General features: G+C 47.2%; 1 protein-coding gene across 5 annotated transcripts in view; it reads left to right on the top strand.

The window, feature by feature from the left end:
• LOC116831722 (uncharacterized) overlaps nucleotides 1-18,408 on the top strand; it is a 161,945-nt gene that overhangs the window by 13,983 nt on the left and 129,554 nt on the right. The window contains exons 3-4 of one of the 5 annotated variants that reach the window (XM_075060032.1): nucleotides 6,826-6,939; nucleotides 7,351-10,242. The exons of 1 other annotated variant lie outside the window; for it this stretch is intronic. In XM_075060032.1, coding sequence (XP_074916133.1) covers nucleotides 6,852-6,939; nucleotides 7,351-8,693 — 1,431 coding nt within the window. In that variant the 5' untranslated portion in view covers nucleotides 6,826-6,851 and the 3' untranslated portion in view covers nucleotides 8,694-10,242. Of the gene's footprint in view, nucleotides 1-316; nucleotides 362-1,540; nucleotides 1,652-6,825; nucleotides 6,940-7,350; nucleotides 10,243-18,408 lie in introns of those variants that run through there. 3 more of the 5 variants (XR_012654739.1, XR_012654742.1, XM_075060033.1) reach the window with 3 other exon arrangements.

Raw genomic sequence — 18,408 nt, 5'->3', positions numbered from 1 at the left:
CTTTTCCAGTGACACTGCACATGACTCAACTTGTACAGAATGCCTCATAATTATGTCCTAATCATACTATAATCCTACCACAATGCTGAATATGGAGTGTAGTGTCAGGTAGGTCCTAATTTCAAGGCACAGGTGTTGGGAATGAAACTTCCCCTCTTTGTGGAACAGGAAATAACCCTCCAGCCAGGACTGGGGAAGTTTCCCAGACTCCCATTGCCGGAACCTGAATCTAGTGACACTTCATTAGTTACCACCACCCCCAATCTTTGTGGCAAGTGCAAACTTTTATCAGTGATGAATTTATATTTTCTTCTAGGTCATTGATAAGAATGTTAAATAGCACAGGACCAAGAACCAATCCACTCAACCATGGTTTCCTATTTAAAATCCCAGTGTTTAAGCTATTTAATGTATGCTGTGTGTATTTTGTTTTTTTCTAGTCAAAATAGTTTGCTGAACCAACCCATATCCCTTACAGAAGTCTAGGTATATTATATCAGTACTATTAGCTGCAACCCAACTTTTGATCTCATCCAATAAGAATATCCAGTTAGTTTGATAGGCTCTATTGTGTCTAAACCTTTTTAATGGGTACTAATTATGTTACCCGCCTTTAGTTCTTTATTAATGAAATCCAATATCTGCTGCTCCATTCTCTTGCCCAGTATCGATTTCAGACTGACACTCTTATAATTAGCTGTGTCATCTCTTTTATTGTTTTTAATTATTGGCACAGCATTAGTTTTATTCCAATCTTATGAAATTTCCCCAGTGTTCCAAGTCCTAATTAAAATCAACATTAACAGTCCACCACGCTTCTCCACCGGGTCTTTCAAAACTCTAGTTATGTGGACCCACTGATTTAAACGCATCTAACTTTAATAGCTGCTGTTTAACATCCCTGTGAGTTACTGTTGGAATGGAAAGACTGTCAGCGTCAACATCTTATGAGTTACATCATCTGTTTTTCTCCAAATCCAGGAGAGAAATGTTTATTGAACACTTTTACCTCTTCTGCATTATTTTTGATAATTTTGCCATTTCCGTCTAATAATTTACCATCACCATTGTTAGGATTAATTCTGTACTTAATATACTTTTCAAAAATTCCTTCTTCTTTTCATTGGTCGATCATTGATTTCCAATAGCTTCCCTTACCAACTTTCTACAATTCTGACCTTCTAACTTATAATCTTTACTAGTGACTTCCCCTTTCTTCCATATATTTTATTTGGAGAGTGTTGGGATTCTTACCAGGGAGCTACCAGCAGGGTCCAGACACAGCCCCATCTCTTATATCAAGCTCTGACTAGTGGGTATGCAATAAATGTAAAGACCCTGCCTCTGTCTGTCAGCTGGGGGAGACAAAGATTTTCTCTTTCTACCCTCTGATGCCTCCAGGATGCTCTAGGCAAGGTGGGGTGGGACTCTGTTAACATGTGCCTCCCGGAGCTTCCATTTACCTGGTGCTGCTGTTCCGTGACTAGTGGGGTTGTGAGTGGGGCAGCAGGTACTGAGTGTTGGACTCTTTCTCTTTCAGGGGCCGGTGACCTTCGAAGAGGTGGCTGTGTATTTCACCAGGGAAAGAGGGGGCTCTGCTGGACCCCACTCAGAGAGCCCTCTACAGGGATGTCATGCAGGAGAACTATGGAGACGGTGGTCGCTGGGTAAGGAGTCCTGTCCCCTGGGTTATTAGAAGCTGTGGGTCTCTGAAGAAACCTGAGTCCATAATAACTTTATAACCTTTATCATCATAAAAGTTTTGACGGTTTCCTGCCCCACTTTTTGCCTTATCCCCCATATACTGGTTCCATTTTTGGCATGTGTTCTTTTTGGTGCTGTTAGTCATTTTAAAATTGCATTGAATGTATCCTTATTGGCTACATTAGTAACTACATTAATAACTGGTTTCAGAGTAGTAGCCATGTTAGTCTGTATCCGCAAAAAGAATAGGAGTACTTGTGGCACCTTAGAGACTAACAAATTTATTGTAGCATTGGGACAGGCTCCAGCTGGTGGTCCGCAGCGAGGCGAGCTACTGCCTGTCCCAATGCTACAATACATTTGTTAGTCTCTAAGGTGACACAAGTAATCCTATTCTTTTTACATTAATAACTGTAGCTTTCATGCCTTTCCTTATTTTAATAGGAAAATATGCTGACTGTAGAATTCTAAATTAAGTAAATAGGTGTATGATTCATGCCTGGCTTGTGTGACAGCCAGATGAGCTCCTCTTCTGATAGGAGATGCATCTGAAGATGTAAAGTTTTTTACCTCCGAAAGCTGATGCCCAAACAAATCTGTTAGTCTTTAAGGTGCCACCATTAGACTCCTTGTTGTTTTTGATAGGTGAGCGTATAATGTTGCCATTCAGGACCCCACGGATGAAGGGTGAACAGAGCTGGGGGAGGGGAGGGGAAAGGGGGGAGTATATAATTCTGGGGTGCCAGGACAGGGGGAGGGGGTGTGCAGGATTAGAGCTAAGAAGCAGCAGGGAGGGAGGAGGTTGTGAGAGACAAGGAGGGAACACAAGAAGTTCCCAAGGTGCTGGGAGGTGATGACGGCTGAGAGTAATGGGACGAAGGGGAGGGGAGTGTGGAGGAAGGGCACCTAGGAAGTCGTCTGGGTGGGTCAGTGGGAAGGAGGAGAGGTTTAGGGATCTGGAGCTGTGGGGGATCCCAGATCTTTAACCCCGAATCTCTACCCAAGCTTTAGAGCCTACACTCTGGTTTTATTTCTGTTCAGTTTCACTTCATTATACATTTTTTCCCTAATATTATTATTTTAATTCTTGACTTCCCTCTCCCCTCATTACCCCCCTCCCCATATAACCTCCCCATCTCTATGCACAGCGACCCCGGCCACCGATTCTGAGTCCTTGCTGCAGTCCTCCCTCCCATAGCAGGGCCGCTACCCGGGCACAAATGGGCACTTTGTTGATGATGTCACAGGGTGGTAGTGTAGCCTGTACAATTTTTACACCTATAAGATTATGTATTGGGATGCAGCTCACCCTTCTACATGGCTACTCACGGTGTATTGAGAAGATGAAATTTGGTGAAACACACAGAACTTGATTTAATACAGACAGTTATAATTGAAATCATAGGCAAGGCTCAATACATGTAATGATTAGACTAAGGTGAGTATAGTAAAGAGGGTCTTGCACTGTGCATACTTACGAGTTATGGACACCGTTGGAAACAAAGATCGAGAGGCAAGGGAGCCCATCAGAAGGGAGGCCCTGCTGCAGTTGACACTGTCTCAGGGACCTGACAAAATGAAAAAATGGTCACTAGGAGAGGTCATTTATCCACTTTCTTATGGCTATGTATAGGATGATGGCTATATACCCTATCTGCTCCTTTACTCTGATTACAATAATGTCAATAGTTGCCCTGACCCATATGTGGCCTTTGGGAAGCCCGTAATTAAGCATCAAGCATTAATCCTCATGATTTACATCACTTAGTTATTAATAATTCCAATATATGAATGCGTCCAACTGCTGAGATACTGCATAGCAGCCTGATTGCTAAAGCCTGCCCTCCCCCCCCCTTTCAGAATCCTGTGGTGTATTGCACCTGTTTGTGGTTACTTGTTAGTCTCTCAAAATGAGGGTGCAAAATATCTGACCTGGGATTCTCTCCTTAGGCCTGTTCAGGTAAATCCCAGACTGCAGCATAACTACTCCCACAAAGCCTCCACCTAATATAAGGCCCTTAACTGTAGCAAGCTTTGGCTATGTGTATACTACCGCAGTCAGTCGACCTACGCGACGCAACTCCAGCTACCGGGGGTACACTGCAGGGGGGCGACTTCCTTTTACTCTTCTCATCTGGGTAGAGTACAGGGGTCGACTGGAGAGCGATCTGCAGTCGATTTAGTGGGTGTTTACTACACCCAGTAAATCAACCACATGTTGAGCATCAATCCTAGCAGTAGTGTAGACCTGCATCACCTCCTTGCCCCTCTACGCATCTTCCAAACTAATAAGCAATACTCTGATCATGACATTTTCCCTCTAGCAAGTATAAAATTGCCCACAAGACATGGTGGTCATAGATGATAAAATCAGGTCAGAGTCAACAGAAGTGAGAGTTTGGAGAGAGTCTTGCCCCCCCTCTTCCCATCTGCAGCAGCCACAAGCTGTCTTCCCTCCAGGCTCCTTGGATTGGATCTCTGAGCCTGTCCCTCCTGAGCTTGCACAGCCCAGTTCTTGTTTCTTACATTCTCCTTTTCCAGAAGAATTAGGGGTTGTTGCTCCTGAATTTTAGTGTTTAATTCCCCAGCCTTCTCCACGCACTGGGGGAGTTTAATTCTCCCTCCCATTACATCTGAGCCACTAGATTTCCTAATTCCCCAAAATATGCTTTTGCGATGTCACAGTTCTGGGGTATTAAGCCTTTGACCTTCCTCCATGGGGTGCTCATGAATGGCCTCTCGGGTGTCAGGCCTCTAGCCAGGCCTTCTCTATGGGTGGGGACCCACATGCCTCTCCTTTTTGACCAGGGTGTGAGGAATGCAGCTTGTCCTCCACTGTGTTCACTGGACTAACCTCCAGCTCCTGTGCTTTGCTTTCTCTCCAAGGGCTGTGAGCAGTATGTGTGTGAGAGAGATGGGAATTTTGGTGATACCTGTATGATGCCAATACACACCTCAGTTTCCCTCTGTCATTGATATTGCCATGATTAGAAAGAGGAGGAGACATGAGGTGTTTTGTCATGTATCTGCCATGGGGTGATATAAATGGGTCATTAAGGACTGGCTGGGGCCAATCTACATCAATGGAATACCCGACAGAGACAAGGGAATAATTGTCACCTGTCCACGGGAGGATCCCCCCTTGGCTGAGTGAAGCATACATGGACTCATTATGTTTTTGGGAGCAGGAAGAACTGGGCTCACAGATGCAGCGAGCTCTACTGGAGGAAGACAAATGAACAGGCACAGTGAAAGGAAACCAAAGCGTTTTCTGCAGCAGCATGGCTCAAGGCATTGGCCAGTATGGACTGTTTTGTCTTCTTCGCTTCCCTGTCCTAAGGACTTTCCAATGCTGTATTTTAGTTGACTGATAAACCCTGCAATGTTTAACCCTGCCCAGTGTCACAGCAAAAACTTGCTTTGTGCATTGACTGAGGAACAGTCACTGAACAGGAGTGTCATTCAGCTGGACCTGCTGGCAGAGCTCACATGTTGAAATAGGAGTGTGGAAGCCAGAGGCTCAGTCTCAGGTGCTGAAGCTACATGGCTTATCCTTGTGGAAGAGTGGGACCCCTTGGGGCTCTAGTGCACTCAAGAGGCACTTCCCAAGGACTATTTAAAAACCAGGGCATTGCACCGATCCTATGGATCCATGACAGTGTCAGTGTGTCTTCTGGGGAAAAGCTATAAAACAAGAAAAGCATCTAAATGCATATTTCCCATTGCCCCCACATCAGTCCTCTTGGGAATCACTGATTGTTTCCGAAGTGTATTAAAACCTTCCTTAAAAGCTTACCTCTTGGTTATCAGGTCATGTCAGTTTGTAGCCCCAAAACATCCCCCTCAGTCACCTCAAACTCAGCTGTTTCTCCCCAAAAAGTCTGTCTGTCTTCTTCAGTCTCCTGAAAGAGAGAAAATCAGTCCCTGCCCCTTTCCTCATAGGGCAAAGCTTCAAAAGATGGAGATCTGCATAACCAGCTTTAGGATCTGGCATTCATCACCCCTTAGTGACACCAGATTGCTCAGGAAACCCATCCCTCAGCCCTCCCTGGTATCATCTGGCCCATCTCAGCACCACAGTCTGTGAAGTATTCATGCTTTCAGGGGCAGGCTCAAATATAAAGATAACAGTCATAAATAGGGCCAGTGTTTGCTGGCAATGAAAACAGAGTAATTGACAGACATGAGCAATATATAATCCTTTATAACATGAAAATGCATTGAGGGGAGGGGACAAGAGCCAGCTGTGTGGGGGAGGTGGGGCCCAGACACTGAGCACTGAGAGCCTAGCACAGAGCTGTGGACTGGGGAGACAGGGCATGAACCAGCTGTGTGCAAGGGAGATGAGCAGGGGAGAGGTGGTGTTGATGCAGCTGAGAGCAGGTGCAAGTGCCGTCTGCACTGCAGCACGGTGAGGGTGCCCAGCATCCCACTGCCAAGGGCCCCGTCTCCCAAGGGGAAGCTCCAGTGTTCTTTCTGAGCCCAAACTTGTATGAGGAGGGAAGAAATTGGCACCAAGTCTCAAAAGCAGCCAGCCTCTGCCCTGCGCCCTGGGGAGGAGTCAGGTGTCTCTGGGCAGAAATCTGGGGGGTTGTGACCCTGCATGCCCCACCCACCCTCTGATCAGAAATTCCAGATATGAAGGGTGCTTCCAGAAATGAAGAGTAATTTGGGGGAAAAATGAATTTATAGCGGCAATTTCCGGAAAACACTGGCCCTAGTCATAACATTAAATACGATAGTCTCAAGATGTTTGCCTGTGTTCATCAGATCTGTCCCTCTGCCTTCACATAGTTCAGTCTGCTGGGGGGTTCTACCCTTCCCCCATTCTGTGTCTGTCTTGTCTATTTAGACTGTAAATTCTTCAGGCAATGGGCCATCTACTATTCTCTGTTTGTACTTTGCCTAGCACAATGGGGACCCACTGTTAGTTGGCCCTTAGGCACTAAGATAATGAATATGATTTATAATAATAACAACTCTCCTGCCACTTTCAGCCAAGGAAGCTGGCCTTGGGACATTATGTCTTAAAAATGAGCTGGGGTTAAAACCATGGACTATTCTTGTGACAAGTATCCCAGAAATTCCACTGACCTCCCTTGTTTTCTTTGCCTGGAGTAGGGTTTTCAGTTTCCAAACCTCGTATAATGTCCCAGCTGGAACAAGGGGAAGAGCCATGGGTTCTGGACCTCCAGGGCTCTGAGAAAAAAGTGCTCCTGAGAGCTGCCTGCACAGGTGAGGAATTGGTTAAGGCAAGTCAAAAACTGTCCGTGAATACAGGAAACATTTGGGATGCCCTACAAAGACCTTGTGAGCTCTCTAAGTTCAAGATTGTTCCCTGCAGATGTGGAATCATTAGGCAGATGTCACTCATGGCTCCCTTCTACCCTGACTGACAACTGGCAGCAGGTCTCTCCCCAGTTTCACTTTCCCCTGAGAACTCTGGTGCAATGAGGACCCAGAACTGATCCCTTCTTCTCTCTTCTCTGGGGAAAGGTTTGGGGATAATCAGCTCCTGATAGGTTTGATCTCTCCCGCACATATTTTGGTTTGTCCATCCCTTTCCCCATTCCCCACTCTTAGATTTCCTTTCTGTCCAGTGCCGGGAGTTACCTGTGTTTGGATTCTCTCTTTGTCTCCCATCAGGTGTTGGGATGGTGAGTGAGAATGAGGAGAAACCCCAGCAGGAAGATACTGAGCAAGTATTACTCCATGGGACGTTATCAGGAAGATCCAAAGGGAATGTTTCCAGGAGTTGTGCACTCCCAGAAAAAGCAAAAGACTGTGAGAGTCGACACAGGCCAGAGGAAAACTTCAGTAACCACTCAGACCTTCTTACCTGCAAGAGAATCAACTTGGAAGAGACACACTACACATGCCATGAGTGTGGGAAACACTTCAGTCGGCGCTCAAACCTTATCAGACATAAGAGAATCCACATGGGTGAGAAACCTTATGGGTGCCATGAGTGCGGGAAAAGCTTTAGTCTGCACTCATCTGTTATCAGACATAGGAGAATCCACACTGGAGAGAAACCCTACATGTGCTCTGAGTGCGGGAAAAGCTTCAATCAGAGCTCAAGCCTTATCAGACATCGGAGAATGCACACTGGTGAGAAACCTTATGGATGCTCTGAGTTTGGGAGACGCTTCAATCAGAGCTCAACCCTTATTATACATCAGAAAATCCACACAGAAGAGACACCTTACACATGCACTGAGTGTGGGAAAAGGTTCAATAGGTGCTCAAACCTTATCAGACATCAGAAAATCCACACTGGAGAGATGCCCTACACATGCTCAGAGTGTGGGAAACGTTTCAGTCAGCGCTCAAACCTTATGACACATCAGAGAATCCACACAGGTGAGACACCCTACACATGCTCTGAGTGCAGGAAAAGCTTCAAGAACCGCCCACACCTTATCAGACATTATAGAATCCACACAGGAGAAAGGCCTTACACATGCTCGGAGTGTGGGAAAAGCTTCAATCGGAGCTCTCACCTTATCAGACACGAGAGAATCCACACAGGGGAGAAGCCCTACACATGCTCTGAGTGCGAGAAAAGGTTCAATCGGCACTCACACCTTATTAGACATTGTAGAATCCACACGAGTGAGACACCCTACACATGCTCTGAGTGTGGGAAAAGCTTCAGTGACATCTCTGCCCTGACCACCCATCAGAGAATCCACAATGGGGAGATGCCCTACACATGCTCTGAGTGTGGGAAAAGCTTCAGTTGGCGCTCATACCTGATCAGACATGAGAGAATCCACACAGGGGAGAAGCCCTACACGTGCTCTGAGTGTGGGAAAAGCTTCAGTCAGCGCTCTACCCTTAACGCACATCAGAGAATCCACACAAGAGCAATGTGCTATCCATGCCCTGAGTACAGGAAAAGCTTCAGTCAGCGCTCAGACCTTATCAGACATCAGAGAATCCACACAAGAGAAACGCCCTACACATCAGGCCTGCACAACTCATAAAGCAACGAAGGCCATATTGCTCCAAAGGAAACAGCTGAGGGCTGAAACCGCCCAGCCTCGCAGAAACACCCCACCCAGTGTTGCCCGGCGCCATGGAAACACTCCCCCCTGGCACTGCCCAGCCCCACGGAAACAAACCCTCCTTCCCTAGCGCCAACCTGCTGAAACAGCTGTGGGCCGAAAAGGAAGGTTGAGGGTGTGTTTGATACTTTATTAAGAACAATTAAAGCAAACAATTTTTTAAATTATTTTAATTTTTTTATGAATTATGTAAAAATGAAAAACACCTGTTTCCTTGAAAGAAAACATTTGTACTTTTCATAATTACCTTGCAAATTTAATGAGAGAGAGTACATCTCTTTTCAGCAACAAGCTTGTATTCGGGGGTCGTATTTGAAGTGGATATTTTCAGAATGTTTTCCAAATGGTCTTCAGTCAGAGAAGAACATGGCTTATTTTTATTCATGTTCATTTGGAAAATGTTCACATATGTAAGTGCTTCCAAAAATGCTGAACGTTTTCAGTGCAACTTCAATAAGATTCTTGTATTTTTGTTTGTCCAGACTTTTGTAGAAGTCTCGCAGGCTGCTTTCTCTGTGCTTATTTCGATAAACTGCCGAACATTGAAATTCAGTAGCCTCCCACTGCAAATCTAGTGGCACTTCCTCTGGATCCACAGAAAAGGGATCTTCAGTCAGCTTCAACTGGATGTCGTCTTCTTTAGACAAAGTAAGTCTTCTGTCAAATTCTTCAATCAAAAGATTAATGTGCTTTGCATATTTTTCTCCTAATTCGGCAAGTTTGTGCTGAGGGGTATGCTGTACACAAGTGACACATTTCACCTTTTCACAGCCGACTTCTGAAAAGTTTCAATTTCATTTTGAAAGCTTTCACTGCAGCACACATTTGAAATATAAGTTGATTTTTTCCCTGAAGATAAATGTTGAGATCATTCAGGTGTGCTGTAATATCACAAAAGAAAAAGAGATCTTGATTCCAGGACTCATTTTCAAGCTCTGGGAATTTTACTGGCTCATTTTCTAGGAATTTTGCTATCTCCTCTTTCAAAGCAATGAAACGGTGGAGCACTTTTCCTTGACTCAGTCACCTCACTTCCGTATGGTAGATCAAGTTGCTGCACTCAGTGTCTACCTCTCCAAGAAAGGCTCTAAATGTCCTATGTTTTTAGTCCTCTAGAACGGATGTAGTTTAACATGGAAACTACCACTGACATTACATGCTCAGATTTTAAGACTTTGTTACACAAAACCTGCTGATGTAAATGCAGTGATGTTTGGTTATTTGTCTCCCAATAAATTCTTCAAGAGTATCAACTGCACCAACATTTTTTCCGCACATAGCTGGAGCACCCTCAGTACAAATGGCCACCAAGCTTGTGAAATCTAATCCCGGCTTATCATTCATGGACTTTATCACTTCACCGGAGATTTCTTTTCCGGTTGTGCGACCTGTCATGGAGCACATGCCAGCAAGTTCTTCAGTAATTGCAAAGTTGTTATTAATACCTCTAATAAAAATAAGAAGTTGGGTGGTGTCTTTTAAATCGATGCTTTCATCCATAGCTAGGGAGTAAAAGCAGAATTCACTGACTCTCTGCTTTAACTGATCACTTAGATTGGTAGAAATGTCAGCTATTCTCTGTACAGTTATGCGTGATAGACTGACATTCTCAAATATTCCCCTCTTTTCTGGACATAACTCAGACACACAATCAAGATACTTTTTTAAAAACTCGCCTTCTGTGAAGAATTTCCCAGCAGCAGCAATTTCCTTAGAAATTTGAAAGCTTACTTTAGTAACTGTATCATTCTCAGTATGTACGTATTTATTCGCCCATTCAGTATTGAAAACGCTGTGCTCTTATTCTCTTCTTTTCACTCATGGTAGCCATTACGAAGCTCAAGATTTTGTTGTATAAATTCACGCACAAGGGAAACACTCACAGTCACACACAAAGAGAAGAGATCTCTCACGGTGCATGGCCCACTAGCAAGGCACTGATGGTATGTGGAAGCCTGTAGAGGGAGAAAGAAACAACGCACATAGAGTGACCAGATCACAGAGGTAAACTAGGACCCACTCCCTCCCCACTCGGCCCCACCATCACACCCCTCTTCAACCCCTAGCCCCCTGCCAGCTTGCTGTGTCCCTCCTAGTCAGTTCCCCACCCACCACTCACCTCTTTTCACCTCCTTCCTCCCTTGCCAGAAACCCCCATGCCTGCCCCAAGAACCCCTGCTGCCTCACTGCTTGCTTCTTTCCCCACCCGCCCGCCTCCAACTCGCCGCTCACCCCGACTCGCCTCCCCCAAGTATAAAGCCTCATTCAAAAACCCAGGGATCCCTATATTACTGCACACCACAGTCAATCAATGCAGTTGTAGATAAATCTCTGCATTATGCGTTTTTGTATAACTTGTATATCACTTTGTATTGAACCTTTGTAGTATGTTATAGCGGGCCCCTAAGGTAGTATAATTTAAGGTAAAAGAAAAATGTCTTTTTGCTAGAAGTAGAATAAGATCTTCCCCCCCACTTGGTAATCAGTTGCCCTGTTGAATGAATGAGGTATGAATGAGGAAGGCATGGAAGGCAGCATTTCCAGACAGCTGCAACCCTTGGAGAGGGGCTGGGAGCCAGACCAAGGATTCATATTACAGATAAGGCATAAATAGTCAACAGTGAAGATGATTCACCACAGGAACAAACTACCAAGGAAAGTGGTGGATTTGCTATCTCCTGATGTCATTTAATGAAGACTAGATGCCTTTCTGGAATGTGTTTGCCCAAAAGTAGATAGTGTGTCATACAGGAGATCTATGATATGCAGGGGGACAGATTAGATGCTCTAATGGTCTCTTCTGGCCATAAAGTTGACTAGTTTCTGAAAAACTGAGTGTAGCATTGGGAGCAGCATCTGATGTTTTCCTGTCTAGCCAGCTTGCTGCCTAGAACGAACGCTCCTTGAGTGGGGTGATCCACAGGGAGTAGCTCAAACCTCCAAAGTGCCTGGCCAGGGAAGTGCTTTCTGCTTGGAGTGACTGGAACAGGGGATTGGGCGTCAGGACTCCTGAGTTTCCATGATGGGGATTTTACATACTTTCCTTGTTCGAAGTGCTGGGAGATCCCCAGCAAAAGCTTCTTGACAGTGCTAATCGATCTTGACCATTCAAGGGCGCAAGTGCACCCCTGTGGCTTTGCTTCAGCAAGTCTCCTTCTCCAGGTCTCTCTTTGAGGACTGAGAGAGTATTCGGGTTCACGTACGTGAGAGCGCCAGGAGGAACCTCTTTCAAGTTTTCTCCTTCCCTTTTCCTGATTTTACTAGAAAACAGCCGTCCCTGTTTAGAAGTAAGAGCCTCCTCGAGGTTTGAAACGTGTTCAGTCTGATCCATCTGGTGACAGTTGAATTCTAGGCATGGAAAAACACGAGCTTAAGGAGCAGAATTTTATTCCGCACCTGGGAATTTTGTCCCTAGAATCACTGGGGACATTAGGGTTTGTCCTTTTTGTTTCACCTTTTCCTCCATCCATCCTTCCCTCCTTTCTCTTCTGTCTCTTGTTTCTTTTGTCCTTTCTCCTGTTCCCCTCCCAACATCAGGAGTGTGTGTGTGTATGTGTGCTGTGTGTGTGTGGTGTGTGTGTGTTGCGGGGGAGTGCTCTGCAGCTCCCACTGTGGGAGGTCCACCCAAAAATGTGGGGCTGAAATAGTGCTCGGGCAGTGATCCCCACCCGTGACCTGGGCCATCCTTTGGGCTCTCTGGTGAGAACCCTCATGCCTCCCGTCCTCAGTCTCTACCCTGATTGGCTGAGCAGGGGTTATTGACAGGGAGGAGACTCAGGTCCTTGTTGTTCTCTTTTAAGACCAAGGAAATAAGTCATAACCAGCTATATGTTTGATGAATTTTGCTGCTTTGCTGCATGAATGTCTCTGAGCAGTTCATGATTCTCTCTAACATTGCAGTTCTCCTAAAATATACTTGCTGAATAATTACTGTGCACTGTTGTTGGTCTGGAGCTCATTTGAGAAAACTTTACTCAAGTCATTCAATGTTGGAAATTCAAGATCTGATGGTTAGTTTGAAAATCAGGGCTCTTGGGTCCTATTCCCAACTCTGCCACTGACTGGCTGTGTGACCTAAGACAAGTCAATTCTCCTTTCAGCCTTAGCTTCTCCCTCTTTCAAGTAGGGATAATAATGATCCGCTCCTACCTACCTCACAGTGGGTGGAGGATGGGGATCCATTGGAGAGTGTCACTGGAGTAGTGCATAATATGAGGTGTCCTATCACGTTTACTCTCAGAGCAGATTATGACATAATAGAATAGCTGAAATAGTCTATTTTATTTGTATTTTTTTATTTTGAAATTATTAAGAGCAGCAACTACTTAGCTCAGACTGAAGCATCTTATCTAATGTTTTGTGATCTAAGTGTCTCCTCTTTGTGTGCGATGAGACAATTTAACACTCTCTGACAAACAGGAGATGCTTTTGTTTTGCAACAAAATATTTTTGCAAAGAACTTTCATCCCACTTGTTTTGATTTTGAGAAACAAACTGGTTTAGTCTGAAGGGGATTTTCTGACAGAAATGTTTCAATGACATTTCCCACCATCTCAATTCCTGGGCTCTATCCCTGCGTCTCGGAGGTTTTGCTGTTTGTTAGAACAGGAGTCAGGACTGGTGGCTTCTCTTTCTGGCTCTGCCACCGCCTTGCTGTGTAGGCCCTTGGGTAGGTCACTTCCCTTCTCTGTACCTCAGGCTCCTCCCCATCTGTCCAATGGGAACAGGGACAATTCTTGAACTCTGGGCAGTAATAAGCCTGAGTGAGATAAGGGGCGTTAAAGCCCTCTCTGTGAAGGAGAAAGGGAGTTTCACGGTGTTTAGCACCAAGGAATTCTAAACTTTGCTAAAACTGTCTAGTCTGCAGAAACAAGAAATGGTCAGGGCCAAACTTTTTAACCACTGCCTTTTTTAAAGCCCATTCAGGGATGGGAGTCCCTGTCTCTTAGGTACCTGGGGTTCTTCGCCAGCAGGAGAGAAGAGGTTCCTGCCTTTGTTTTTGTGGCCTTAACAAACCAGGTGTTGTGCCCCAGTTCTCTTCTGAGATCCCTGAAAAAGAACATCTTCCCATCCATGAACAAGACAGGACCTATCTTTCAAAGGGGAACAAAGAGAACCCTGGGACTTACAGACTAGCTAGCCTCACTTCCATAGCTGGAGAGATCCTGGAATACATTCTTAAACAATCAGTTTGTCAGCAGCACCTACAGGATAATTTGGTTCTTAGGACTAGTGAGCATGGATTTGTCAAGATCAAATCATTCCAAACCAATCCTCCTTCCTTTCTCTTGGCAGGGTTCCGGGTCTAGTGGAGGTGGGTAAACAGGAGATGGGATCTATCTTGGTGTTACTAAGGCTTTTGACACAGTCCCGTAGGACATTCTCACAAGCAAACGAGGGAAATGCGGTCTAGATGCAATCAGTGTGATGTGGGTGCAGAGCTGGTTTGAAAGCCAAGAGCCCTCTCCAAGTTTAGCTGTCCAACGGAGAGAGGGTGCACCTAGTGGGTCCGGCAGGGATCAGTCTGGGGGTCCGGTACTATTCAATAGTTTCATGAATGATTTGGAAATGGAGTGGAGAGCATGCTTCTAAAATTTGCAACTGACACCAAGCACTTTGGAGCACAGGATTGGAATCAAAACGTCCTTAACAAATTGGAGATTTGGTCTTCTTGAGCCAAACTCCATGGCTGGGCCCCTCTCTATAGACTGGGCTGAAGTGAAACCCCAGAGCCAAACACTCCTCCTCCTGGCCGTGCGCTCCAACTTGAATGGTCAGATGCTGCTTAGCACTGTCAGAGCAGCTTTGGCTGGGGGGGATTCTCCAGCACTTTCCAATAGCGGGAAAGTATTAAATTCCCAGCAATGGAACTCAGGAGTCCTGACTCCCAATCCCCTGGCCAGTCACTCCAGCGGAGAGCACACTCCCTCTCAAAGGCAGGGGGAGCGGCCATGAGGGCCTGCTTGTAATTGCCAGCTGTGGGAGGGAGTGTGCAGCAGTGGTTAGCGAAGGGGCCTGGAAAGAAGGACTGCTGGGTCTCGTCCATCCTTCTGACACTTGGTGTGACCCTCCCCAGGCCTGAGCTTCCCCTCCCCAGGCCTGTTTCTCATCAGTAGGGTTGGGGGCGCAGTCCCAACAGCCCAGGGGGGTTGGGAGGCTCCAGGAAGGTGTGTAAAGTTCTGGGATTTCAGGATCCTGGAGGCGCTGTCACCCCCACACTAGGGTGATGTTCTGCACCCCCTGCTGCTGGCCAAGTTTCTCCTTTCCCTGGCAATAAGACCGACTCTTGTTTTCCCAGCCAGCCGATCGCCCAGTGTCATCACCCTGCCTGCTGGCTGGGCAGGGTAACTCCTCAGGTCACCCCCCCCCTCTCCAGAGTGAGGAGAAGGGCGAGGGATGACACTGAACATCCTCCACCCATCACTCCGTCACCAGAGCAAGTGAGTGGCATTAGGGTTCCTCGGTGGCGTCCTCTGTCTGTCTGGGAAGAGGCAGAAAGAGAGGGAGAGAATCTCTCCCAAAGGAGATTGGAATTGCAAACAGCCCCCAGGAGCCCCTCATTCTCAGACCGGGGAGGGGCTTCTCCAGAGCCGTCTCCAGTGTGTTTGGCAAGATCCCAGCAATGGGGCTCCCAGCCCTTCCCTTGTGGGAGACTGTTCCCCAGGCTGAGAGTCTCTGAGGTGGGCCAGACCCAGGGAGCTGCTGAGCATGGAAATCAATGGGAAACGAGGGGGTCTTGGCCTTGCTATGCCTAGGGACGTTGAAGTGGGGAATGGTTTCCCAGGAGAAGTCCGGACTCCTGGGTTCTGTTCCTTCTCTAGCCATGGGGAGGAGGGGAGGTGTGAGTGTGTCCTGGGCTGGCCGGAGGGAGCTACTTGTCCAAAGTGACCGATGGTTTTGTGACTGACCTGAGTGCTTGAAAAGGACAAGACTCCCCGGTTCTTGCAGCCCCAGGGATGAGGAGGGGGAACGTTGAGGGGGAGCAGATCATCCAATGAACTTCTGCCAGTGTGTATAGCCTGCACTCCCTGCACCCCTGTGGGGGGAGGAGGAGCTGCTCTGGCTGGGGCAGGGATGGGGAGGGACCAAACAGGCTGGTTAGTGAGAGGCTGTCTTGACCCCAGACTCACGCCTGCTCCCCGCTCAGTTCCAAGATGGCCAGGCTCCTGAGGATGTTCAGGAAGAAGGCTCTGCAGGTGGCCCCAGAGCCTGAGGGAAGCAGCTGCCATCTTCCCCAGGAGCGGAGTGGCCCCTCCATCCTCACTGGCGGGGAAGGAGCTCCCGGCCGGGCCAGAAGGTGGAAGTGCCCAGCCTTCTGGAAGAGGAAACCTGCTCCCGGCGCAGGTGCCAAGGTGGGAGCGGCACTGGCCAAGCGAAAATGGATCTGGGCCAGGATGCGGCTAGGCAGGCAGGACCCAGCCCAGGAGCAGAACGGGGCAGGGTGGCTCCGGGGCTTGTTGTGTGGGCAGTAGCAGCCCCAGGAGCCCAGCCCCAATTTCCCGCAGGAGGCATCGCCCTGCGCGGTCAGTGAGAACCTTCCAGGGCAGGAGGTGGAGGATCCCTCTCCCACCCCAGCAGCTTGGCCTGCTCCCCATGGGACAGCAGCACCTGGGACTCGGACAGCAGTGAAGCCAACGGACGCTTCTTCTTTGTTCCAGGTGAGGAGCCAGGCTGGGCTCAGGGAGGGGTGAGGAGGGGGCTGTGAAGACCCCAAGCCAAGGCCCTCGAGCAGTGCTATGGGGACGAGTCCCCAGCTTAGATGTCTGGCCTGAGCCACTGAACCCCACTGACACTAGATGCTGCCACTTTAATCCTTGCCGCTCCATTGGGTAGGGGGTGGGAAGCACCTCCTAGGGACTCCAGGATACTGTGGGTCTCTTTGCTATGGACTCCTGAAGGAGTTGGGGGTTGACGACAATACACAGGGAAGAACAAAAGGGTCAAATGGTGCCTGGAACCCTTAAGAATACGACACTCGTCACTAACCATTCTCAGCTCCACTGAGAATGTTTTGGGGTCACTCCTCACCTTTATCAACCTAGGCATCTCGGAGCATCAGAATTAACAGGTGCTCCAGTGATGCAATTGGTTAGTGCACAGTACTTCTAGGGCTGTGCTGAGAGGAGCTATGCTGAGCTTGTGCGTTCAAACCTTACCTAGAGCCTTGGTTTTCATTAACCAAATGGCATCACCCCCTCGTTTGGCCCTGTGGAATGTAGAATTCCAGCCCTGGGACACTGAGGAGGGGAGGAGTCAAAAATGCCCCCGTCACTTATTACCACCTCTCCAGAGCGCCGATAGTACAGACGCCATAGGCAGGACTCCAGGCTCTGCTTGAGGGATCCTGGCACAGGGACTGGTGGGGGAGAAGAGGTGAGAATCAACAATCCTAAGTGACAGGGACAAAACACTCAAATCCCACCTGGTGCGGGGAGCCAGGTTTGCTCTTCAAATTCTGTCGTTGGTGCATTTCCAGGTCTGGGAATGTCCCACAACAGCATTTAATGGGAAGCTGCCTGCAGAACAGTTACACTGCACAGAGCTCCTGTGGAGGAGGGGTGGGAATTAGTAACATTTTGAGGATCGTTTGGGAAATGAGCCTTTGCTGACAAGGTTTGTCTCTGTTCATATTTCACCTTCAGGTGTTGTGTTGAGGGCTCTTTAGTATATTTTTGGGGTTAATAACTATCTCCTCAACTTTATTTACTCAACTTAAAAAATTGGTGTCACCTGATTTTGCATCTCCCTGTAAAAATACAACTGACACGTTTGGCTTTCTATAGGGAGGTCATGATGTCAAAGTTGGGGAATTCAGTCTCTATACTTCTGCGGGGAGTTTTGCTTTTTTACAGCTGCCTCACTGCCAGGCACACTGGGCAGTTAGCTGCACCCACTGTCCTTTCCAGGGGCCCCTGGTGAACCCTGGCCGCTGCACTGCGGTGCTGGGGTGACTCTGCAGGGGGAGAAACTGCTGTGGAGCAATGTAGAGCAGGTGCAGGAAGAGACGGGGTCACTATTCACAGTCTGAACTGCACAATTTTCCAAATTTGGGAATAGGTTCATAGACTTAAGGTCAGAAGGGACCATTATGATCATCTAATCTGACCTCCTGCACAATGCAGGCCACAGAATCTCACCCACCCACTCTCTAACAACCCCCTGACCTATGTCTGAGTTATTGAAGTCCTCAAATCGTGGCTTAAAGACCTCAAGGTGCAGGGAATCCTCCAGCAAGTGACCCCCTGCCCCACTCTGCAGAGGAAGTCGAATGTCTGAGAACAATTCTAAGGGAAAGGTGAATGCAGAGCAATGACACTGGAGATGCCCACACCTCCAATGGGGGCAGCGTGGAAATTAATAATGGGAAGATCATTTGTGAAATTAACCGCCACTGACAAGATTTGTCTCTGTTCCTATTTCACGCTGTGGTGTTAGTTAGATGAATCAGTACAGATTTTTTACTATATTAATTAAACAGTTAATTTTATGTAACCAAGCCAAAAACTTAGTGTCACTTATTTTTTCTCTGTTCTAGCAAGAATGAATTGAATTTTGTGACTTTCTGGAAAGTGCAGCAAGATTAAATGTGGGGAGTTCGGTCTCCGTGTTCATGAGCTGATGTTTTCCTCTCACA

The sequence above is a fragment of the Chelonoidis abingdonii genome, chromosome 22, assembly GCF_003597395.2.
Source record: "Chelonoidis abingdonii isolate Lonesome George chromosome 22, CheloAbing_2.0, whole genome shotgun sequence".
Lineage (NCBI taxonomy): Eukaryota > Metazoa > Chordata > Testudines > Testudinidae > Chelonoidis > Chelonoidis abingdonii.
This window is presented reverse-complemented; position numbering and strand designations above follow the sequence as displayed.